Here is a 25931-nt window from a genome sequence, read left to right as displayed (position 1 = left end):
TAATCTCCTTTATTTTAGGTCACGTAAAATTTTCTTGGGTGAAGAGGGGTCATGAGTAGAACAAGTTAAGTAGCCCCAGATCCAGGAGTTATTCCTAGTGATACTTGGCCTGGCTATGGGCAGAATAAGTCAGAACTGAACTCAAGGCCACACATACAAAATGCTAATTCCAGTTTTCATGCCCTGCAGTGCAGTGGTTTTAGTTGGGCCATTAGCACCAAGTTTCCTTCAAGTCTTCCTATTAGAAACTGGGTTCTAACGGATGATTTCTAAAGATCCTGCTATGATTCCTGGCTCCATTAAGTAGCTGAGTTAGGAATGAGATGAAAAATATTCAAACTTCATGGCAACGTTCTGTTATGAAGAAACTAGGAGACAAACATTTCTGCTCCCCCACAAAGAGTCACTCTGCTCTGCAGACTTAGAATCTCACTTTCTACTTGTCTTTTCATTCATTCACGTATGGAAAGGAAGTCATGAAGAAAATAATTCTCCCAAAGGAATTATAGCTCTTAACTATGAACACAATCTATCCAATCCCTTCCTTTCTCTTGTTAATTTGCTGCTATGTAGAAGCAGATTCATCTTCAAATGCCGAATCTATAAAATACTAGTTCTTTTAACCCTCTGTGGCATTGTGATTTAAAAGAAAGATATATTTGTTCTTCATCTCCATTTTTTAGCACATATAGAAACCCTGGGAATTTCTTAAGCTACTGAGACAACTTGAATTCTTTCTGCCTGATAATGACGTGACTTTTGCAAAAATTTTGGTTAGAAACAAGTACTTAGGAAGTTGGAACTTAAGTTGCACCCTTGACTTTCAGGGAGAGAGCCACATTGGAGGTCGGGTTCAGTTTCCAATGGCTAAGGCTTTAGTCTGTCGTGTGTATATATATAAAGAAGTCTCTGTAAAACCTTCAACAAAAGCTGGAGAAATAGTGCAAAGGTTTACAGCATCCTTACATGCAGCTGATTCCAGTTTGATTCCAGGCACCTCGTGGTTTCTGAGCATTGCTGAGTGCTCTAAAGGTTCCCAAGCACTATGGCTATGGTCCTGGAAGTCTCCTGAGCACCACCAAAGTGTTCTGGAAAATCACTGATACCATATGGCCTATGTAGTACCCTATTATTGGGCATGTTCATAAAACAGTTACTCTGTTTGGCCAAGAATTCCCAGGTCTCCTGAGTAATGTTCAATACTCTACCCTGTCAAAAATAAACCCACAAAATGACAGGATTTTCAGGAACTTCCGTGGGTCTCAAATGTTGGGTACCAACTTCCATGCTGGGACAATTTTATATTTTATTTTATTATTTTTTTTTTGGGGGGGGGCACACCCAGCGGCACTCAGAGGTTATTTCTGGAAGGCTCAGGGGACCATATGAGAGCCAGTTTTGAACCTGGATCTGTCCCAGGTAGGCCATGTGCAAGATAAACACTCCACTACTGTGCTATCTCTCAGGCCCCATGTTGGGACAGTTTTAAAAAATCATTTATGTGGGTGAATATATAAGGTTTTTATATGTTGGGTTTTTTTGTTTGCTTTTTGTTTGAACTTTTCGTTCATACCCAGTGGTGCTTGAGGCTTATTCCTGACTCTATGTTCAGGGATCACTCCCAGTAAGGCTCATGAAACCATATATGGTGCCAGGAATCAAAGGGGTGGGCTGTTTGCAAGGCAAGCATCTTAACCTCTGTTTTATCCCTCCAGCTCCTGTTTTTTAAGGATATTTTTCTAAAGAAGCTTCTAAATGTTTGGAGCAGTCATAGCTTTATTAGATAATGATGTGGTTTTCTCAGTGGCTGCTCTGAGAAACCTTAAAGGGACTTAAGAGAAACAAAATTGTGGCAACTGTCATCACATTATAGTTCTAGTCTCCACTGATCTTCACAGCAACATCCAAGAAATGTCAGAATGTTACCCTCAACCTGATGACCAGACATGTGAGTACACAGGGTCCTGGGGCTTACTGTGTGAGAGGTGAGTGCATATTCAAGGGCAGGAAGATTGGGTTCCCATAGAGAGCCCCACTACCCACTGCCTTTACTTGGACTGCTTTCTTTCCTCCCTCCAGCCACCTTGAGTGCTAGTTGACTTAATACATTTCTGCCCTAATGTTTCATGAACTACCCAGCTTTCTGGTTTTCTTCTTATTTCATTTTTTAAATTTATCCATCCTAATCAGTTCACATTGTGATTCTAAATGTGGTGGCAATATCCACATCTGGTACTTCCAAAGACTAGAGTAACCAAAATAATATGCAAGTATATTTGGTTGAACCCACACAGTACTTAGAGCCAGGCCTGGTCTACCAAAAGCAATTGATGGATAAATCAAAATCAACATGCAATAAGACCAAAATGTATTATTCTTGTCCACTCTCCATTTCCCTCTAGGTACTCAAGAAGCAGAGGATGGGGGTGGCCCTTCCTTCGCTCCTGCAATCTTATACCCCTCCTGGCTCAAAACATAATGTCTGAGCATTGGAGAAAGCCAAGCAGTGAAAGTCTGGTCTGTCCCATGACATAAATCACTGCTTAGCAATTCAAACAACTGTCAGCACTTTCAGTATCCATCCTGTCCAAGTACTATTTGCAGGGCTGTGATGTTGGGAGCCTGGGTATCTGCTTAGTCTGAGGCTGAGAGCTCAGTGAGTGGCACTGAGTTAGCCTATTAACCCCATAGCTTGGCAGGGGGCCACTGTGTCGTAAGCTCACCAGCTGCCTGGGGTAACATCTGCCCCTTTTGCCACAGTCCACACTTTTTTAGCATTGAGCATGACTTGGAAAGTCTGCTCCAGAGGCACTGCTCTGAGAAGTCTGGGGATAAGAGCAAACAAATCAAAGCAGTGGGGCTGGGTAACAAATGAGATTGGAGAATCACAGAGCTCTCTCCTTTCAAAGCAGCTCCTGGGCCCTCAGAGGAAACCTCCGAGCTATAAGAGAAGAACTTGGAATACACTGGGGAAGCTTGAAAGGCAAAGGGTGGAGTGGATGGGAGCCTTGGTAGGAACATGGGAGTCCAGACAGTCCCTATAAGGCAGAATTCTGCTAGCCAGGGAAAAGCATGGGTGGGTTTCTCAACATCCTTGAACACAGCAGAGTCCTCTCACACTCCAGCAACCTCATAAAGGGCAAGGTCAGCTCTCCTGGCCTTTTATAGTCATCTTTTCCCCCAAAAGTCAATGCACAGAGGCAGTTATTCTGATTATTATATATCAAGGAAGATCTCCAAAAGCCTGGTATACTTGGAAAGAGGTGGCAAAGGTTTGATCCCTTGGTCAAATAAATATTAATTTGATTTCCAAGACTTCTCAAAGAAGTTCCTAAAGAGAGATAACTTAAATCCAAATAAATCATTTAGATGGATAAGAAATTTTTTAATTCATCAGGTAGGGTGAAAGCAGTATTCTGAGAAACTTTTTACATGAACTGTGGTTCAAACTTGAAACTTCAGAAGTAATGAAAGAGAAACGAAAATAAAACTTTTAAGTATGTTTTCCTCAACATCAGACATATTAAGTTGCATGTCTTGAGGATTACCTGCCATTTATTTCTCAGTTGGTACACTTGGGGGGGGGTTACTTTTTTGTTTGTTTGTTTTGTTTTTGTTTTTGGGTTACACCTGGCAGCGCTCAGGGGTTACTTTTGGCTCTATGCTCAGAAATTGCTCCTGACAGCCTCAGGGGACCATATGGGATGCCAGGATTTGAACCACAGTCCTTCTGCATGCAAGGCAAATGCCCTACGTCCAGGCTATCACACTGACCCCAGTGTTTACTCTTGACTCTGCACTAAGAAATCACTTCTGGCAAGCTCAGGGGACCAAATGGGATGATGGGGAACAAACCCAGGATGATCGCATACAAGGCTAGTGTCCTGTCCACTGTATTATCTCTCTTTGGTCCCACTACACTTTCCTAAGTCAGGTTGAAAAATAGATCTTTTCTTTTCTTTTCTTCTTTTTATCTTTCTCTTTTTCTTGTCTTTCTTCTTTCTTCCTTCCTTCCTTCCTTTCTTTCTTTCTTTCTTTCTTTCTTCTTTCTTTCTTTCTTTCTTTCTTTCTTTCTTTCTTTCTTTCTTCTTTCTTTCTTTCTTTATTCTTTCTTTTTTTTTTTTTTTTTCTTTCTTCTTTCTTTCTTTTTCTTTCTTTCTTTCTTTTTTTTTTTTCTTTCTTTCTTTCTTCTTTCTCTTCTCTTCTTTCTTTCTTTTTTTCTTTTTTTTCTTTCTTTCTTTCTTTTTTTTTTTTTTCTTTCTTTCTTTCTTCTTTCTTTCTTTCTTTCTTTTTTTTTTTTTTTTTTTCTTTCTTTCTTTCTTTTTTCTTTTCCTTTCTTCTTTCTTTCTCTTTCTTCCTTTCTCCTTTCTTCCTTCTTTTCTCTTTTCTTTTTCTTCTCCTTCCTTCTCTTCCTTTTCTCCCCCTCCCTCCCTTCCACTCCTCCCTCCCTTCCCTCCCTCCCTCCCTCCTCCCTCTTCCTTCCTTCCTTCCTTCCTTCCTCCTTCCTTCCTTCCTTCCTTCCTTCCTTCCTTCCTTCCTTCCTTCCTTCCTTCTTTCCTTCCTTCCTCCCTCCCTCCCTCCCTCCTTCCCTTCCTTCCTTCCTCCATCCTTCCTTCCTCCCTCCCTCCCTCCCTCATTCCTCCCTCATTCCCTCCCTTCCTCATTCCCTCCTTCCCTCCCTTCTCCCTCCCTCCCCACCCCTTACCCCATCTGGCAATGCTCTGAGCTTACTCCTGCCTTGGCAGTCAGAGATCACACCTGATAGGTCTCAGAAAACCATAGATGTAATTGAATCTGGGTCAGCTGCATGCAAGGCAAGCATTTTACCTGCAGTACTATCACTCTGGCCCTTAACATAGCCTCTTTCTACAGGCAGAGGGCAGTGAAATTTGTGCCAAATGCCAAGGCCAAACCAGCAGCCTCAGTGGTTCTCAGGACTCAACAGGTAGGTACTCTGAACAGACAGATGCCTGCACAAGGTGGAGGAGGGAAATTCACATCCCAGGGCTGTTGCGACATAGAATGAATGATGCAGAAAATCTACCCATTTGGACCTCAGTGTGACATTTGAAAGTGAAAGCAAAATTGAAAATAAGCCACTCAAGGAGCACAGGAAATATGGACAAGGACAGCAGAGAAATGGGAAGAGTCCTAACATGGCAAGGAATTCAAGGGGGATGGGTGGACAGACACACAAAGAATCAAAAGTTCTCTGTCATAAAGAGAAGGCCCAGAGGTGGAAAATTTCCCATCAAAGCCTTAGAAAGAAGAATCATACTCCTATTTTCCACTGGTAGATAAGTTTTGTGATACTTAGCACTAAATCCTTTCAGTAGCATCTTTTCCTTCTTACCTAACCAGCTTGCAACAATTATATTTCTGCATAAAAATTCATAGATTCTGATATCTTTAGGCTAGCAGGTGCCAAACTGCCTTAATTCAATGATTCAGGATATCATTCTATCATTTAAATTTGCTTTTGCACTAGTGAAGGGCATGTACTTTTTATGATTGAAACCCAACTTCAAACATGTTTGTAATCATGGTGCTTAAATAAAGATATTATATATAAAAATAAAATGTGTGGGCCCGGAGAGATAGCACAGCAGTGTTTGCCTTGCAAGTAGCCAATCCAGGACCTAAGGTGGTTGGTTCAAATCCTGGTGTTCCATATGGTCCCCCGTGCCTGCCAGGAGCTATTTTTGAGCAGACAGCCAGGAGTAACCCCTGAGCACCACTGGGTGTGGCCCAAAAACAAAAACAAAAAAATAAAAATAAAAAAAATGAAAAAAATAAAATTTGCTTTTGAGTTTACACCTAGGTTCAGGGGGGCTACTCTGTGTTTGGGAGACCTCAAGGTCGCCAGAAATTTAACCTGCATAGAAAGCACATGCTCAGCCTTTAGAGCTATCACTCAGATCTCTTTTATTTCAATGATTCCTTCTGTCCTGTTACCATTTTTTTCTCCCTCCCTCCCTCCCTCCCTCCCTCCCTCCCTCCCTCCCTCCCTCCCTCCCTCCCTCCCTCCCTCCCTCCCTCCTTCCTTCCTTCCTTCCTTCCTTCCTTCCTTCCTTCCTTCCTTCCTTCCTTCCTTCCTTCCTTCCTTCCTTTTTTTTGTTTATGGGCCACACTTGGTGGCGGTCAAGGGTTACTCCTGGCTCTGCACTCAGAAATCACTCCTGGCAGTCTCAGGGGACTATATGGGATCCCAGGAATCGAACCATCATCCATTCTGGGTCAGTGTGTGCAAGGCAAATGCCTTACCACTGTGCTATCTCTCTGGCCCCTGTTACCATTTTTTTCTGTGGTTCTTTTGTATTGTAAGTTTTAAATAGGGCAAAAGAAAATGTGTTTACTCATTACTCAGTTGTTGAGTTACACAGTTGTTGAAAAAGGCTCGCTAATACCTTATGAATAATGTTCAGAAGCTTTATGTGAATAACAGAATACAGACTTTTCATCAAGATTTGATAGACTGTCTTACGCAGTTTGGGTTCCTGTCTGGAACAGGAAGAATGGCTATGTCTGTCAAACCATAAAATATTTGAAAATGGTTGGAGTTAATTAAAGAAGATTCTAACAAGCAGAACCATAAAGGACAGAAAGAGAAAACAGACTTAATCATACCGAAGAATCAATGAGAATTTCCTTACCCATTTTCTAGTTATTATTACATTTTTGCTGCTGAATTCAAAGGTGGATAAAACATAACGAGAAAAATATAACTCAAATTATTTAGCACTGATTCTTTACATCTGCCTTATTTAAAGGAGTCAAGCTGGGTTTTTTTTTTTTTTTTTTTATTACTGCTACTTTTGAACTCACTTCACATCCAGCTAAAAACATTTACAAACACATCTACCCTTCCTTGTTCTTTTGAATGAAGTCACAATGTTACATGACACTCAGGCGCCTTCTTTCACAGCTTTTGCCTAACAGAAAATTTCTAAGTGCAGTTCAGAAAAATCATCTATTTTACTTTCTGGGAAGTCAAGATAAGAGCCTAATATCAAAGATAAGAACATTGCACATATGAATTTACCTTTATTCTCCCTCTTTGATCAAGACCCCTGGACCATGTGTGCGCAATGAAAAGCTACAAATCTATGTTGGAAAGAGAAAGAGCCAAGATAAAAACCTTAATTCCCATCTCCTGATGGTCAAAGACTGGGCATGGAAAACTGAAGTGAACCCACAAACAGAAGAAGCCAGATCAACTCTGTTTTTGTTTCTTTTCTCATCTGGGTCTGTACTTCAGGTCGAGCATCCCCAAGCCAGGCATGGGAATAGATAAAGGTTCCTCTCAGCCTCTATTATCTTCCTAGAAAAGTGCGATCCCCCCTTTGACTTTGGAGTCCAGATTTCATTTCTGCTTGTTTTTCAGATCTTTTTGGGGGGAGTGTTTGAGAGGGGTCACACCCGTCAGTGTTCAGGAGTTACTCCTGGCTCTCCACTCAGAAATTGCTTCAGGCAAGATGGGGGACCATATGGGATGCCAGAAATCAAACCCAGCTGGGTCTGTTCTGGGTCAGCTACATTCAAGGCAATAGCCCTACTGCTGTGCTATCTCTCCAGCCCTGTTTCTCAGATCTTTTAATAAAAGCGAGTGTAGGTGCCTCCCTGATAGAAAGAGTTGTCAACCATTGCATCTGATTACCTTTCTTTAATGGACATAGTTTTGCTCGGTGAGTCGAAATTGTCCTCCATCATTGGCATTTTGATCTCTCCAGTGGCAAACATAGCACTTGAATTCTTGTAGATCTTCTCTTGAGCTGGCTCTGAAGGATCTGGCTGCTTCCAAGACCCCGGGGTTGTAGGCTGAGCTATATTTTTCCCAGCAGCTGTGCCCGTCTGCTCATACGGAGACTCTCCGAACTCTGATGCTGGAAAAGAAAGGAGCAAAGTCAGCACATATTCTCCAGGCTAACAAGCTTCTAGCCATTCACCCCCACAACCCAAACTTCTGCGCTTGGAGTTCAATTGTGGGGGCACTTGGCCAGTGACTCAAACCAGACGGGTTTATGCAAATTTGCAGCATACTCTCTTCTATGAGAAAGTCCAGTGTCCCAGTGGATAACTTCACACAGACAGTCCTTTGGAGACAATTGGCCTTTGCCTATGAGCAAGACACAGGACTTTTACCGTTAAAAATCTATTGGAATCACAAACCCAACCCACAAAAGCCACTTATACAACGGATGTTTGGAGGATGTAGAAAAAACAAAACTGCAAGTCCCAGGAAGTAGAGTTCGCTAGTCTGTACCAAACAATGCAGAGGGGGACTCGACCTCCAAGAGTTTGATTCCTAATTCCTCTCATGTACTTAGCTTTGAACCTTTGGGCTCATCCAAGTGGGTCCACAGAACAGGCTATTTAGTGAGGTAATGAGTCATCAAAAGCTCTTATCAAGAAGTGCCAATGAGGGATCAGAGACAGTATAGCAAGTAGGACGCTTGCCTAGCAAGAGTCCAACCTGGAGTCATAAATCCCTGGCACTGCATATGGTCCCCAACGCCCTGTCAGAAGTGATCCCTGAGAGCAGTGCCAGGAGTAGGTCCAAAGGACTAACAAGAATAAGAAAGAAAAGGAAGGAAGGAAGGAAGAAAGGAAGGAAGGAAGGAACGAAGGAACAAAGGAAGGAAGGAAAAGAGAAAGGGAAAGAAAGAAGAAAGAAAAGAAAGAAAGGAAGAAAGAAGAAAGGAAGGAAAGAAGGAAAGAAGGAAGGAAGGAAGGAAGGAAGGAAGGAAGGAAGGAAGGAAGGAAGGAAGGAAGGAAGGAAGGAAGGAAGATGTACAACTGAAAGTAAAGAACACTGAGTTTCCTGAGAAATGTGGACAAGTCGAATTCAAAACACTGAGAATGTGGACAAGTCGAATTCAAAAGGAATAGTCTGGGACACAGTAGTTTTACAGTAGGTTTTCTTTTTTGGTTTTGTGGCCACACCCAGTGACTCTCAGGGCTTACTTCTGGCTATGTGCACAGAAATCACTTCTGGCTTGGAGACCATATGTGACTCTGGGGGATGGAACTGCAGTCTGTCCTAGGCTAGCCTGGGCAAGGCAGACACCTTTACCCCTTGCGCCACAGCTCCAGCCCCAACAGTGGATGTTTTTGTTTTTTTGTTTTGAGAGGGCCACACACACTGACGCTCAGGGCTTATTCCTAGCTTTGCACTCAGAAATCACTACTGGCAGGCTTGTGGGACCATATGGATTGCCGGGGGATCAAACCCAGGTCGGCTGCATGGTGTGAGGCAAATGCCCTACCAGCTGTGCTATATAGCTCTGGTCCCACTCAGTGGACTTTTCACTCATGCTACATGTAAACTACCTTTACCATCTAGTTACAGACACACTCAAAGCTCAGGCAAGTCCCCAAGCAGAAACAAACAGCAGCTGGTTTCCAGAGTTTAGAAAGAGCAGCTACTCACCTCTCCGTGAAAACCTTCTCTGTGCAACATTCTCTGTGTTCACCTTCTCTTCAAAGAGCTGCCTGTCCTTCGAATCTGTGTTCCCCTGGGAAGTGCTTTCAGCCATGGAAAATTCCTTCAATTCTTCACCAATACAAGCAATGGGAGGATTAGCTAGCTCGTGGCTTCCTTTTGGGGGCCCTGCATATCTGGGTTCTTTCTGACTCTCTGCTTCCCGGGTTCTGTTCAGGGTGAGGAGAGATGTCTCTGCTTCTTCAAAGGACCCTGACTTCCTAACACTTCCATCTCCACCTGCCCACATTCTCTGTCTTTCTGATTCTCCAAATTCTTGTGCCATTCCTTTGCTCTGGGCACCATCTCCTGAAGGCTGCCAGGCTTGAGATTTCAGAATGCTTCTCACTGGAGTGTCTGAATTTTCCAGGGAAGAAGACTTATAATCGGTGGCACTGGGGTGATCATCTGCAGATGGCTTTGTTCGGAGATCTCCAGCATACATGGGAGCAACGGTGGGTGCCATGGTGGACACAGATTTGTTCACAGTGGGTGAGAAAGGAATGAACTTCCCACTCTGCACCTAAGAACACATAAGTAAAATGTTCGATTAAAACCTGTCTAGAGAGGACTAGGAGGCTAGTACAGGGGTTAAGGTGTTGGCCATGTATGAAGTTGACCTTGAATCAATCCTAGGCAGCTCACATGGTTGCTCCTTTGAGCACTGCAAGGAGTGAGCTTTGAGTGCAGAGTCTAGATAAGACCCTAATCATCACCAACTCTCAAACCTCTCCTCCACCCCTGCTCCTTCTCATTTCCCTTCCCTTAAATGCTGTGCATATAAATCCCAACATAGGGATAAGCAGACACAAATACTAGAATTGGGGGCTGGGAATGATAGTGCAGAGGATAGAGTGAATAGCTTGCATGAGGCTAACTCAGGTTTGATCCCTAGAACAACACCTGGGGATCCAGAGTGCTCCAAAATACATTAGCAGTGATCCATGAGCACAGAGCCAGGAGTTAAGGCCCAAAGCACAGTTGGGTGCGATCCAAAGACAACAGACAAAACAACAACAACAATAACAAAAGAAATACTAAGTCTGGTCAGGTGCAGTTTCACCTCCCTTGGACAGAATCGGTTACACAGCTTCCCATCAGTCAAAGTGCCGTGAGTGAGCAGCAGGCATGTGTGCTATTTCTCCCCAAGGTGGACTCACTCTAAATGATTTCAGCCAGCAAATTATGAAACCGAGAAAGGAGCAACATATTTGGCATAGCTGAGCTTTCTTTGGAATAAAGTGATTATTGAATTAATGACAATCTACAGGCGACCTTAGTCAAGACACCTTGATTCTAGCATTACCTAAGTATCATCCCCACCACATACTCCTGAATTTCAAGACCCTCTACCCAAACTGGAATTAGATCACAGGTACCCACCTGCTCCACCTCTCCGAGTGTGACCGGCTGAGTCTGATAGCGAGCGTTCATTCTCCTCTGTCTTATATCTATTCTGTTTCGGGTCGAGATGGCTTTTGAGACTGGCTGAGACAATTTGTTAAACAATGCCAACTTCTCTGCTAAGCTGAGAGTTGAGGAATCAGGTTCACCTGGCTCAGCGAAATCTCTGCCCTCATTTGCCTGGTCTCTGGCTAAAGCCTTCTGATGAGCAGATGCCTGTAATCTGGAAGCAATAAGAAATCAGTGAGAAAAATGCAAACCAAACAAGATCCCCCGTGAAGTTTATGTATTGACTTTCTCCAAAGTGTCGATGGAACAAAGAGCCTCCCACCTCCCACTCTGTAAATGCATTTCAGACAGGTGTAGGTGGTGGTTTAGTTATTAAAGAAGAGAATGATGGAGTAGGCTGGTAACATAGAGATATTTTTTTTAGTCCTAAATTATTGCTACCAATGGAATTTCCTGTTTAATGGATCAGTTTATATTGTATTGCTTTTATCAATAACAAATAAGGCTACACAGAGACCAAGACAGTGGCATGTTCATCTAAAAGCCTGGCTCCTGTGGTGCTTTTTCTTTTTTTCTTTTTTTTTTGGGGGGGGGGTCACACCCGGCGGTGCTCAGGGGTCACTCCTGGCTGTCTGCTCAGAAATAGCTCCTGGCAGGCACGGGGGACCATAGGGGACACCGGGATTCGAACCAACCACCTTTGGTCCTGGATCGGCTGCTTGCAAGACAAACACCGCTGTGCTATCTCTCCGGGCCCTGCTTTTTCTGTTTTAAGAAAATAGTTAGGAAGTACAATTTCTGCCAAAAATCTCTACAGCTTTTGATTTTAGTTTGCTTGACACACAGAGTTTAATTTGAAAGAGTCCATTTGTTACTTTTGTTTAGGGTCCCTGCCTTGGTATCTCCCTTGAAATCCCAGGGGCTGAAAGCTGTCATTCTCAGTCACATGAAAGGGGAAAGGACTCATAGATGACGGAAGTTTCTCCAGGTGGAGGCTCCCAGAATAACTGATTAAGCTTTGGCAATGACCAGAGACAACCCCTCAGTCACAGACAATTCAATTTTCAAATCCAGCGAGGAAAGAATATTCTGCCTTGACTCCAGATTCCATTGACGCTACCCATTCACAAGTTGTTCTAAATAAAAGAGCACTGTATGTGCCCTGGGGTGTCATGAGGGTGAGAATAGGGCACCCAGATCTTCTGTCTTTTCTGAAGTCTATTGGCCAGAGGGGTGAGTGGAGGAAAGTGAGCAGAAACCTTCTCAGGGACCCTACTGCCTGGGGTATGGTGTGGGAGCTTTATGTCTGCATCCTCATTTTACTTCTTTTCATCTTTTGCTTTTTTAAAAAAATATTTTTTTATTTTTCTTTCTATTTATTTTTTTTTAACTTTTTATGTTTCAGCTCATGTAAAGGAGAACAGATATTTCCATGCTTTAGGGGATGTACTGTTAAGACACAATAATTAAGGATAACACCCTGCTTTTAACATGAATTGTGTCTGTAAGGAAATAAATTTAAAAAAAAACCCACAAGTATAACAGAATTTCAACATTCATAACACTGACCCCCTTTTGATAAATTCTACACCAGTGCTTTAGATGAAGAATGACATGTTTTAGGGTTACATGATTATGAAGAACAGAAGCCAGAACAAATGGGTCAGTAAGTTAGTGCTATCACATTTCTAATACATAAAAGCAGCAATTGATGTGGCTTTTTATCCAAGCCAACTTGCACTAGGACAAAGTGAAACATCACACTTTACGGAACTGCTCATTGTACTAATTCGTTTGTCCAGCAAACGAAAGGCATTCAAGGTTCCAAGATGCATCTGCAGTCTAATGCCTTTGCCCTTGGAGCCACATGCAGCTACTTTAGTCTGGTACCTGGCAGGTTGCACAGGGCTCTGAGCTACAGTGGGACAGGGAAGTCTTGCCATGACAGGATGGGTGACCACAGAGCACGAAGCAGGGATAGGTTCACTTTAAAAGCAATTGTCAAAGGAGGCACATTCATAGGAGAGAGAAGAAAAGAAGCATTAAAGAAAGCAAAGTCTTCAGTTCAGAAACGTTATATCAATATGGCAACCAACTCATTTGCTTCTTACTTTGGGAATATTACAACAGGATTTAAAAAAAAAAGCAACTGCAAATAGGAACTAAGAGACAAAGTAAATAGAACAAGAATAGATCTTAAGACTAGAAAAGTCAAATTCAAGCATCAGGATAAATGCCTGCTTTAAAAAATTATTTTTCAAAAGCTAAATATCAGTCATCAGCAAATCAATAAATGGCATCTATATTTCAAGATGTTTTTCTTATCCTATTTTTGAAAACAATCTGTGTCCTCATATGGCCTATAAGGACATTTAAGTAGACTGAGTCCATTATGGGGAATTTTTGCTTGTATATGTGGTTACTGTTTTTTTCCCCAGGGCATCAGCTTCATTTTATGTTTGGTGTGTGTGTGTGTGTGTGTGTGTGTGTGTGAGAGAGAGAGAGGAAGGACATGTGTAACTTCGAGAGAGAGAGAGAGAGAGAGAGAGAAAGAGAGAGAGAGAGAGTGAGTGTGTGAGGAAGGACATGTGTGACTTCGAGAGAAAATGTGTGTGTGTGTGTGTGTGTGTGTGTGTGAAAAGAAAACCAGATAAAACACAGCATTTAAAAAATAAACTTGAAGGCTTGGATTAGATCCCTAAAACCAAAAGACAACAACAGCAAAACAGATAAAAGTTTTCGGTTAAGGAAAGCAGTTATCGCTGAATGAATTACTTTGGAAATTCATTCCATATACAGTAGCTCAGGCAGCTTAAATTGGATTTCCTATGATGTGTCCAGTGAGTGAAAAACCTTTTATTTTAATTTTTTTTCTTGTGGTGCCACACCTAGCAGTGCTCAGGAGTTAGTCCTACTTCTGTACTCAGAAATCACTCCTGGTAAACACGGGGACTTTATGGGATGCCAGGGACTGAACTCAGGTTGGCTGCATGCAAGGCAAATGCCCTACTCACTGTGTTATTGCTCCGGCCTTTAAAAACCCTTAAGACAATAACTTAAAAACTAATAAAAGGAACCTTTAACTTTGAAGCTCCATCCAGAAATACTAATTGGGGCAGGGTTGCTTGAAAATAAGGAAGAAGGACAGGAGCATGGGTGGGAAATGCATCACTGGCTACAAATTGAAGATGGTTGGGAGCCTGTGATGAGAACACAGGTGTTTATATATTGATTCATCTATTCTTGGGTTTAAAATTTCAACCTTGAAAAAGAGATCTGAAGAATGCACATATAAAAAAGTGAAATTGTTAAGATTTCTCTCCAACTTTTCCCAGAAGATGCACTGTTAACATTACAAAGTCCATGAAATATTGCAATCAAACTTGGCTACACTATGACCTTAAAGGAGGTATACCTGGCGGTAGTAGCTTCAAAAATGAACTAGAAAAAAATATTACAAACATTACAAAGTCCTACAACAAAGTCTGGACAGACCAAAGTATAATGTCAATCTCCAAACACCAACTTCTCGGTGACTTAGGCTCTGAGTCCTTAAATCATTTTCTTGGAGCAGAGTGGAATGGCTCCATAGGGAGACTTACGTGGCAGCGATGACCACCTCCTCCGTAGTGACGGGCTGTGTGTGAGATCTGTCCTGCAGACGCCGAAGCCTCTGCTCCACCGCTGCGTTGCGGGAGCGACGCCTAGGCACATTTTTCTCATCCAATGATTTTTCCATTTCCTAAAATCAGAAGCATTGTCCAGGTTTTCTAAGCCCGAAGAAAGGAATTCAGAAAAGCAGTGCAGTTCCCATACAGAACACCCCATGATCAACTGCACCCTCTGGAACAGTGTACATGGGGATCACTCCACCAAGAGACCACCAAGTGGTCAGGTAAGGGGATCAACAAGCAGGAAACTGGAGTGCAGGAGCCCTTCCCCATCCGGTTAAAAGAGGGTGTCTTTCTCCAGAACCGCAGCACACCTACCCTGAACAACAGCCTCTTGGCAGCCACGCTCAGCTTGGCTCGCTCATCTACCTTTTCTTCATCTGTAAAAAGTCACAAAAATACTGAACGTCTAGAGACATGTAGGGAAAGTTTCCTAAAGCTCACCTGGAAAGCCACTGAATATAAGGTACAGTAAATATTACAAAACTGGCAATATTTGATGCTATAAACTGGAGGATGCATAAAACCTAGTGCATTAAATAAATCAGGAATAACAAAGTTGGCATTTTCTTTCCCTTCAGGCATTCTTCTGCTCACCCTTTTAATGAGAAAGGGCAGGTCCACTGCAATTAACCTGACAAAGCTGTCTAGACAGTCATTTCCTACTGTGATATTTGAGGTATTGAGAGTTAAGAATAGATTTTATGGCAGTCTCCCTTTTTTATGAATGACTAAATGGCAGTAATAAAAAAAATCTGTTTCTTGGGGCCAAAGAGATAGCATGGAGGTAAGGCGTTTGCCTTGCATACAGAAGGATGGTGGTTTGAATCCTGGCATCCCATATGGTCTCCTGAGCCTATGAGGAGAGATGTCTGAGCATAGAGCCAGGAGTAACCCCTGAGTGCTGCTGTGTGTGACCCAAAAACCAAAAAAAAAAAAAAAAAAAAAAGAAAAAAATCTATTTCTTTCATTCAAATTTGTCTTTTCTTTTTCATTTAGTTCATAGTTCTTTTTTTTGGTTTTAGGGCCATACCCGTTTGACGCTCAGGGGTTACTCCTGGCTATGCACTCAGAAATCGCCCCTGGCTTGGGGGGACCATATAGGACACTGGAGGATAGAACCACGGTCTGTCTGTCCTACATTAGCGCTTGCAAGGCAGACACTTTACCTCTAGCGCCACCTTCCCGGCCCCAGTTCATAGTTCTTGAATGCTTAAAGTTAAGAGAAAGCATATTTGAACATTATATCTAAGTTTATCCTGGGCTCAGAAAGGAAATGCAGAGAAGAGAAAGAAAGTAAGGGCATCATAGTCTTATTTTCTCTGGGAATTTTTTTTTTTTTTTTGGCAGGGGATACACCCAGTGGATCTCAGGGATTACTTCTGGCTCTACATTCAGAAATTATACCTGGTGGGGGACAAAGAAATAGCACAGCAGTAGGACGTTTGCTTGCATGCGACCAACCTAAATGAACCCCAGTGCAATTCCTGGCATCTCATATGGTCCCTCGAGCCTGCCAGGAGCGATTTCTGAGTGCAGAGCCAGGAGTAACCCCTGAGTACCATTGGGTGTGACCTAACTCTCCCAAAAGAAATTATACCTGGTGGGCTTTGGAGACCATATAGGATTCCAGGGATAGAATTTGGGTTGATGTGCAAATAAAGCCCCCAGCCCACTAATTCTCAATTCTCCATAGTCTAAGTCTCTGAAAAAGGCAAATATCTTATTATTTTGATATAACTTGGTTTAGAAAGAAAGGAAGGAAGAATAAATAAAAAAGAAAAAAGAAAAGAAGGAAAGGAAGGAAAGAAGGAAAAAAGAAATAAAGAAAGAATAAAAATGGTACTTGCCATCAGCAGCTGGTATTTCTGGATTTGAAGTAGACCTAGGAAAGACATTAGCAAATAATAATGATAAAAATTAGCTGATGTGAATAGAAGATACAGAAAATTATATTAAAAGTAGAAATAAAAATGCAATTAAGTTCTAATAAAGAAGTCATCTTGGTGCAACTGTGTGCTTACACGGTTATTGGCAGACGTGGTGTTTAAATGTGTGTACGCAATCCAGACAAGTGGACACTAGGATCACATATGATGGATTAAACAAAATCAGTGTTCATTAGACAAACCAGTGTTCATAACATAAAACTCATTTAGGACAAGTAGGTGGACAGATATAAGATGACTGTAAAATCCCTGAGTTCTTTTCACTGTAAAAGCTGGTTAATCCTCAATCTAGGTTCTAATAAGGGCATAAAACATCAAAATCATGGAGCGAAAAAAAGTGATAGTTCTTTTCATCTGTATACAACATAAAACAGTGTGCTGATATAGTTTTAATGACTAACTTTCTTGCAAAATTATAGCAGTCAAATATGTCTTTTACAGATCAGAAGGAAACATGATGAAATTACCACATCCTGCTTAGACAGCATCAGGATCACCATGGTGGGAAGAATTGTTGCTGTATGATTTAAGTTCCTGGACCATGGAACTACACAGACACATGCCTACCTATCTGATGCCTCTCGTTCTGCTGAGGTTATAGGTTGAGTTCTAAATCTCTCTGAAGACTTTCTACTTTCACCAGGAGAAAAATAGCGTCTGGGTTTCCGGGACCCTCTCTCCCGTTCCACACTGGCAGGCCAGTCAACGCCTTCGGTTGACCTCTCAACCAGGGGTTGGCTTTTAGATTCATAGGGACAGAGGAACATGGCAGGGAACAGAGAAAGAGAACAGAGCAAAGATTTATGCATCTCAGTTAATCAAGACATTGTCAAATCCCTCTGCATGCATGGAAAAGGGGAGGGACATTCCAGAGACCCTAATCCTCTACTCCCCATTAGTAGGCAGAAGCAGAATGGTAGTTATGGAGCCATTTCCTATAATGTCTGCTTGGCACACTTGTGAGCTAAGCTTGGCTATGACTCAGCATAGGTCACGGCACACGTGGATAGGTGAATCATTCTGCTGGGACGTGCAAGTGACACATAGGAGCAATATCACCTACAGTTTGGATTTCCTGCTGGCACTGGCAGACTCCAGAAAGGCATTTCGAAGCTGGGCGACAGACACCCTGGTGTCCAGCATGCCAGCTTCCACTGGGGGCTCCACAGCCTGGGCACTCAGTCTCCTAGAAGCCGGGTCCCTCACTCTCAAGGCCTGGAGCTGAGAGGGCCCAGTGTAGTCAGAAAGGGATCGGATGCGAACCTTGTGCTTCTTTGTCAGTGCTTCCTTCGTGGGACCAGTCACCCCAACCTCTTGGGACACAGGCTCATTCTGAACGTATAAGACCATTTCAGTCCTGCCCATTCTGTCGGTGGGCTGATGATGAGTTGGAGGGTGGCTTGACCGATTTTGTGGCTCATTCCATGGTTCTAAGCTGACAGCTCGTTTACCAAAGTTCTCATTTCCAGAGGGGTCTTGGTGGCTTCTTGAGCGTCTATGATCCTCCAAAGCCAACAGTGTTTTCTGGTTTTTCTCAAGCACCTCAGCAAAGAGTGCATCTTCCTCAGCATTGGATTCACAAATGTGGAGGTCTGGGCTCTCCCTTGTTTCCCCTTCTAGAACCTTCATGGCAGGAGACTGGAGGGCATTTGCAGGGGTGGAACCCACCCAACTCCCCTCAGAGAGGTTCTCTGGAGTTTCTGAAGTCACCAGCTTGGCAGGGTGGATAGGCTCTGTGGGTTGAACATAGCCTCGCAGGGAATGCCGGGAGGCACCAGCAGGCTTGCTCACCACCCTATCAAAGGCTGAGCTTTCAGACGGAAAGGACAGGCAATGCAGGGGCACTGGCTGCGGTCTCCTCTGAGTCAAAGACTCGGGGCCAAGTTCAGGGCTGCTGCGCGCACTCTCCTCTTTCACCAATCTCTCTCTAACTTTAACTCTTTAAGAAAGAAAAAGGATTTAAATTGCCAAGATTACTAGCTGCTCAATGGGAAGTTAGCATGCGAGAAGGATCAGAGAGCAATAGTGAATAAACATCAAGCCAGAGAGAGAACAATAGGTGACAGGGCATCTGGGAGCATCAATAGCAGAGATCCGTGTCTTCAAATGATCTTTGCCTGGGGCCAAACAGGTATGCTGGTAGGACATGAAACAATCTACCCTTCAAAGACACAAGGGCTCAGGTCAGGGGTGGAGATGGCTGCTTTGGACTCCCTGGCTACCCAGAACACACAGAAAAATTCATGAATATACTGCAGCACCTGTAAGCATGGAGGCATGTAAACTGTTGCAGCAAACTTTCTTTTTTTATTTTTATTTTTTTAGCAAACTTTCTTCATGCACACTTAGTGCATGATCTCTAGGGTAGCCAACTGCATCTGCCAACTGATCAAATTTAATTTAATTTCCTTGACTTCTGGAAATGTGAGTGCATTCATGGTTCATCATCATCATCATCACCATCATCATCGCCACCACCACCACCACCACCACCACCACCACCACCACCACCACCACTACTACTACTACTACTACTACTACTACTACTACTACTACTTCTTTCTTTTTTTTTGGAGGGGGGATTTGGGCCACACCTGGCAGCGCTCAGGGGTTACTCCTGGTTCTATGCTCAGAAATTGCTCCTGGCAGGCTCGGGGAACCATATGGGATGCCAGGATACGAACCACCGTCCTTCTGCATGCAAGGTAAATGCCCTACCTTCATGTTATCTTTCTAGCTCCATACTCTTCCTCCTCCTCCACCTCCTTCTCCTCCTCCTCTTCTACTACTACTTTCAGTGTTAGGCTCAAAACTTAACATTTTAGGGGCCAAAGCAGTGGCGCAACTTTGTAGGGCGTCTAACCTAAGGACAGATCGCAGTTCTATCCCCTGGTGTTCCATATGGTCCTCCAAGCCAGGGGCGATTTCTAGCACATAGCCAGGAGTAACCCCTGAGCGTCACCAGGTGTAGCCCAAAAACAAAAACAAATAAAAAATAAAAAAAACTCTGAACATTCTTTATCAAGCAACCCACTTAAACATTCATAAACTTTTGGATGTAGTGTAGACTATATTATCCATACACTCAATCATAACATATAGACCAGTATCATTATTAATAATTGTAGCACCAGAATATTCAATAAAGAAATATTTGTGAAAAGAATTCATGGGGCCAGGAAGGTGGCGCTAGAGATAAGGTGTCTGCCTTGTAAGCGCTAGCCAAGGAATGGACCGCGGTTCGATCCCCCGGCATCCCATATGGTCCCCCCAAGCCAGGGGCAATTTCTGAGCGCTTAGCCAGGAGTAACCCCTGAGCGTCAAACGGGTGTGGCCCAAAAACCAAAAAAAAAAGAAAAGAAAAGAATTCATGAATTTGGCAGTGGGAAAGCTCATAAAGTCTTGGGTTTAATTGTTAACAGCCCTGACACTACATATATTATAAAAATAAAGAATTAATAAACAGCGTTTTCTCCCTTCTAGAAGTTCTAAAATACCCTTAGTGAAAAATGATTGCCATTTATTTATTTTATCTATCTATCTATCTATCTATCTATCTATCTATCTATCTATCTATCTATCTATCTATTCATCTATCTATCTATCTAATTTTTGGTTTAGAGAACTATATCTGGTAGTGTGCAGGGTTTACTCCTGTACTCAGGAGTAACTTCCTATGGGGCTTGACAGACCATGGATGGTGCTGGGATCAAATACAGGTAGACTATGTGCAGAACTAACTGGGGCCTCCAAATACTTTTATTTATTTGTTTGTTTGTTTGTTTGTTTTTGGGTCACACTGAGCAGTACTCAGGGGTCACTCCTGGCTCTGCATTCAGAAGTCACTCCTGGCAGACTCAGGAGACCATATGAGATGCCAGGAGTCAAACCACCATCCCTCCTGGGTTGGCCGTACAAGGCAAACTCCCTACCACTGTGCTATCTCTCTAGCACCCAGATATATTTTTAAGGCTATATCAGTTACCTTTTTCCCCCTTAATGCAATAACGAGAGCTTTGACTTGGATTCAGAGATGTTGGTCAAATCCTGGCTCAGTCATTTCTAGTTGTTGATCTCATACAGAATACTCATGTCAGTTGCTTTGCCTTTTCATTGAGACTGTGATGTGAAGTCTGCAAAGCACATCTTAGCTATTCACAAAGAGTTTATGTCTAATATTGTTAGCTGATTCTTAGTTTTACTTTTTCCTTAGTTTACTTTTGAAATTACATTTAGAGGGAAAGAGAAGCCATTTCAGAGTAAATTACTATGTAGGAGTAATTTTTACAGTGTAAATAATGCATTTAGAACGTTCTTTTAAAGGGATTAAAAATCCATCACTTATGATTCGTCAGCAGAAACAATTACCTATATGTAGAAAAAAAGAGTGTTTTGGGGAAGAGAATATTTCTTTAAAGGACAAAGACCCCATTCCTTAATCTGCTGAGAATCTCAAGTTTTTCTATTGTAGATACAGAATATCCACAGAGATTTCATTAAGGAATCAAAGACATAGAAAGGGCAGGTACAATTCAGAAAGGAAAAAAAAAGAAAATTCTCAGATTTGTTATTTTCCCATAGACTTAGCCAGGGTGAAGGTTTTCATATTTATAAGCTTTGTTAATCAAAAGGAGGCTGAAATGAGGTTCAAATTCTCCTGTGGAATGTGTCCTTCTAATCAGAGACAATCTGAATTTTGTCTTCTGCAGAGAACAAAGTGACTGTTAGAAATGCATAGACGGGAGCTTTGTCCTGTCAATGACTTATTCATTCTTACTCCTTCCGCCTCTCCCTGCCCCCAATCTTAAAAATGAAATGATAGAGGTTTTTGTCTGCTTTTAAAACCGCATGCCCAAAATGTAACTGTCAAAGATTAACTACTAGTTTAGAGATGAAAAGACAGAAAACAAGGATCTAGAAGAGTTGGGTGGGGGAAGGGAGGGATCCTGAGACACTGCTATGGTTGGGGCTCACAGCTGCCCCACTGGAGTGAGGGAGAAAGGAAAAAAGGAGCAGGTGCTGCCACAGAATTAGCAATAAGAAAAACGTGACTGAGCGGGAAATTGTTAGTGGGGATTAGGGCACACGGAAGAGAAAAGCCATCAGTAGAAGCAGCTTCCAGAAGCCCCTTGGACACGCATAATTTTGTGAGTTTTCAAATGCACTAGTGTGAAAAGAGAGTAAGAAGGAGGGAGTGTTGAGTCAATGTGGAAGTGCAGGGAAAGCAGCAGTCAGGAAAAGAAGAAACACTAAGTGTCAGTCACAAGCTTCAACTCGAAAGATACCTGGAAGGCCAGTTGATAAGTGAAGGTGTGTCTCCTTCGGAATCTTTCTGGAGAAACCATTCATGTTTGGGTTTCCCTGTGCTATCATGCACAAAAAAAACAAAACTTTAGATAAGAGCTCTTAAAATGTCATCACACTCATACAAGACTTAAACGGCACTTAATTTCTCAAGGCTTTTGAAATGTTTAAGCATTTTTTTTTTTTTGCAATGGGGTTTCTATTTACTTTGGAAATTTTCTAGTACTTTGGGGCCCTTCACAAAAGTCAAAAGATAGAAATAATATCGAAAACCAATAGGTTTTTATTCAAGCAACTTGAAAGGAAAAAGGCATGTTAGAAGTATACTTTGCCTAAAATACTAAACAATTCTCTTTTAAAAAGTTAGATTGGTAAGGCTTCATTTTATTGTTTTATTAAGGTACATTTTTTTCCCTAAAAAGCCAAACTGGAGACTAGTGTCCATGCAAAAATTACAGATAAAAATAAAGGTAATATATAAAAATAAATTCAATTATTTCATATCTCTAATTGCTTCTAAACATTTTCTCTTTTGTATTTTTCACAAAATAATGCAAACAATACCACAGCCAGGACTAATTCAGATCTACTGGATAAATATATGTGATATGTCTATACTACGATACAAAATAGTAACTATTATGGTTAACACACTAAGTAAGGCTCAGAGAAGGAATAAAGGTGAAGAGGATTATCCCAGACATTCAAAAGTCCACAAGGACTACATACGCTCATAAATGACTTATACATTCTCCAACAAGCCATTGAAGATAATGCAAGTTTGAATGTGCCAATGCAATTATGCCAAGTTAGAGATGTTAGAAAAAAATCACAGGGAAGAAAACTCTTGTAACTCTGTAAAGCAACAAGTAAAACTCAAGCTATTGATGTGCCCCCTTTCACAGTGCAGGAGAAATTAAAAAAAAAAAAAAAAGGAACATCTGCTTATTAGATGCTTCACTTGCTTAAAACTTTATCAATATTTCTTCATGATTAAACTGGAAATACATTCCAGTTCAAAGTTATTTCCCAAAGACTAGAAATTATAATAAATGTCTTAGTATAATAAAATTATCTTAATTTTCTCAAATCCATTTTAGTTAGAGTTCTAGTTCATATTAATAGCCCAAAACTGTCAATTACCTCTTCTAGAACTTTTGCTAAGATTTCTGAAAATGGGTCGCAGTTGAGGCTTGGATGTTTCTTTAGTAACTAACATCCACCAGACTTCCTCTACCCCCTGGCAATATGGTCATTTAGCCTGTTGTAAATAAAAAATCCAGATGCCTGGAACATCATTTTAATTCCAGAAACACAGTAGAGCTTCTCAATGCCTTGTCTATTCAATCATGGCACTAACTTAGGCCATCTCTGAAGTAAGTGAGGGACTCATTGCAAGGTATCAGAGGACACAGTAGGAAAATAAGGAGCTATTCAACATGCGTTCATTTAGTTCTAAACCCTAAAGAGGGCAGCCCTCTATTGTAATAGAACAAAGGTAGGGGTCAAGCTGAGAACTACCCAGGAGTGGAGAGAGAATCTGGGTAGAAAAGGACTGCTTTCACTCTCAGAACTAATGGGCATTGTGACATAGGCTTTGCCTCATCACTCTCTGGCTTCCCCTTTCACTCACAACCACAATTACATCGATTCTGTTCAGATAATATACCTCTAAAGATATTGTAAATGGACAAAGAGAAAGAGGACAAAGGTTAAGACACTTGCCCTGCATTTTTCTGGATTTGAATCTCAGAACTTCATTTGATCTTCTAAGCACTGTCAGGGGTCATTCTTATGCACAAAGCCAGGAACAGTTCCTGAGTACCAGTGAATGTGATTCCCAAATTCAAAATAAAAACCTGGTTACATCAACATAAAAAATTAACCTGGGGCTTAATTTGTCCTTGATTTATTGACGGTGTTTATAGAATGAAAATCAAAGACAGATATGGGCCATTTGCTAGGCTCCACTTATTTATTCATTACAATTTAGGTATACAACTAGCCTTCAAACTACCTTCGTGGTAATGAATGTTTAAATTTTGATGTTTCACATATAAAATGTGTAACATGAAAAATAAACTTTGCATAACTATTGTATGTTTATATAATTTTTTTTGCCACACTTGGTGGGGCTCAGGCGATATTCCTGGCTCTGCACTCAGAAATCACTCTTGGCAGACTCAGTGAACCATATAGAATGCCAGGAACTTAGGAATTGAACCGGGGTCCATCCAGGGTCAGCTGCATGCAAGGCAAATGTCCTACCTCAGTGCTATCTCTCTGGCCCCTATCTAATGTTTCTTTTTTTAACAAATTTTATTGATTGATTGATTTTTGGGCCATACCCAGTGGTGCCAAGTGTTGCTCTTGGCTCTGCACTCGAAAATCACCTATGGAGGGCTGGGGGACATATGGGATACCTGGAATCGAACCAGGTCCCTCTGGGGTTGGCCACATGCAAGGTAAATGCCCTATCGCCGCTGTGCTATCTATCCGGCCCCTATGTAATATTTCTTAATGTAACAACTATTTATTTTTATTATTTTGAAATAACTATCTTTAATTATAAAGGTTTGCTTAAGAGTAACTAGCTTTTAAAACATAATACATTGAATGTACAATACTATTAGCTATGATAGCTAAATTAGGTCTTTGTAAACAGAATCAAGATTCAGAGCAATAATACAGAGATTAGGCCCTGCATGTGGCTGACCACCATTTATTCCCCTGGCATCCAATCCTGAACATCAGCAGGGATCATTCCTGAGCACAGAGCCAGGAATATCCCCACAAATAGCATTAGATGCAGCCCAATCAGCCTCTCCAGAAAAGAATCAAGATGGGAAGCATGGAGATGATAGCTGAAAAGCAACTGTAGAATGTGGCAGAATCAACAGAAAGTTAAAAATAATTTTCCCTGGGATGATTTGATTTCCAAAAGCTCACTGACCTATATCCTAAAACCATGAGCATTTTAATATAAACCATGTCTCACAGGATTATAGTAACAAGGACCTAAAGAATGAAGAAATGGTAGAAAGGCAGAGTATTTTTGGCGTAGAAGCAGGATAAACATGAGAGGATTGATTTCTTCTAGTCATCCTCCCTTCATAGCTACCCTGAGGGCTTAAGTCCCAGCTAGAACAAGCCAAGCTAGGACACAGTTGAAGGGCACTGACAAGGTGCCTCTAATTCGGGGTGAGAGGGCACGAAGCTTCCAGTTTTCTGTGAGGTTGATTTGAAGTTTGTTTTCAGGCCATAGTTCCTGGTTCTGTGCTCAGGGATCAATCCTGGCAGGGTTTGGGCTACCATATTAGATGCTGGGGTTGAACCCAGGTAAGCCACTGAAGGCAAGTGCCATATCCATAGTATTATCACTCCAGTCCAGGGTTAGGATTTCTATGTCTCCAAATGGGACTCTCCCAACCCCCTACAACAAACACAACCCAGGACTCTGCTTTAGGCATGAGACGTCCAGATCAGCTTTGCCAGGCTGGCAGTTTCTAACCCTTTACCCTCACCCACTCCTTATCTGAGCAGCTAATTTCTTTTTCTATTCACTTATCAGAACTCCTACTCACAGCTTAATAATATTTGTGAGCACACAGAATCCAGATTATATATAAGAATTTCAACCTCAAAGTAGAAGCCTTATTGTATAAACAAAAGCTCCTCAACTCATGCTCTGCTGATTGGTGACTCTGGTCAGTTATAAGATAAAAGGCTCCAGCAGAAAGAAGCAGCATCATCGCTCCTTACTCCACTATGATTTGAGTTAGCTAGCTGAGAGCTGCTCTGCTCTGCGAGGGTACTGGCTCATTTAGTTTGTGTGCTGGCCCATGGTTATCGATTTGGCTATTTCAAGAAGGACTGCTAACATTTTGGTGATGCTTAAAGAAAGCACAAAAAAAAAATAGCAGAGCATTCCAAAATGATGTTCTGAGGGTCAGTATGTGCTATATGCTAGGCAGTAGGCAGAAAGGAGATGAAACAAACAAAAACCAAACCATCCGACAAGGTGTCCTTCCTTCTTAAGCTGTTTCTACAAACTAATGCTATTACCTTACTCTTTAGTCAGTTTGGCATAATACCATACTAATTGGGACCATG

General features: G+C 41.9%; 1 protein-coding gene across 1 annotated transcript in view; it reads right to left on the bottom strand.

Moving 5' to 3' along the window:
• SVIL (supervillin) overlaps nucleotides 1-25931 on the bottom strand; it is a 261406-nt gene that overhangs the window by 60014 nt on the left and 175461 nt on the right. Inside the window, exons 9-18 of the mRNA XM_049777469.1 lie at nucleotides 21800-21880; nucleotides 17578-18453; nucleotides 17082-17252; nucleotides 16416-16450; nucleotides 14884-14945; nucleotides 14497-14636; nucleotides 12785-12880; nucleotides 10865-11108; nucleotides 9431-10004; nucleotides 7658-7883 (exon numbers count right to left, since the gene is read on the bottom strand). Of these exons, the coding sequence (XP_049633426.1) occupies nucleotides 7658-7883; nucleotides 9431-10004; nucleotides 10865-11108; nucleotides 12785-12880; nucleotides 14497-14636; nucleotides 14884-14945; nucleotides 16416-16450; nucleotides 17082-17252; nucleotides 17578-18453; nucleotides 21800-21880 (2505 nt within the window). The remainder of the gene's footprint in view (nucleotides 1-7657; nucleotides 7884-9430; nucleotides 10005-10864; nucleotides 11109-12784; nucleotides 12881-14496; nucleotides 14637-14883; nucleotides 14946-16415; nucleotides 16451-17081; nucleotides 17253-17577; nucleotides 18454-21799; nucleotides 21881-25931) is intronic.

This window comes from Suncus etruscus, chromosome 7 (genome assembly GCF_024139225.1).
Source record: "Suncus etruscus isolate mSunEtr1 chromosome 7, mSunEtr1.pri.cur, whole genome shotgun sequence".
Classification (NCBI taxonomy): domain Eukaryota; kingdom Metazoa; phylum Chordata; class Mammalia; order Eulipotyphla; family Soricidae; genus Suncus; species Suncus etruscus.
This window is presented reverse-complemented; position numbering and strand designations above follow the sequence as displayed.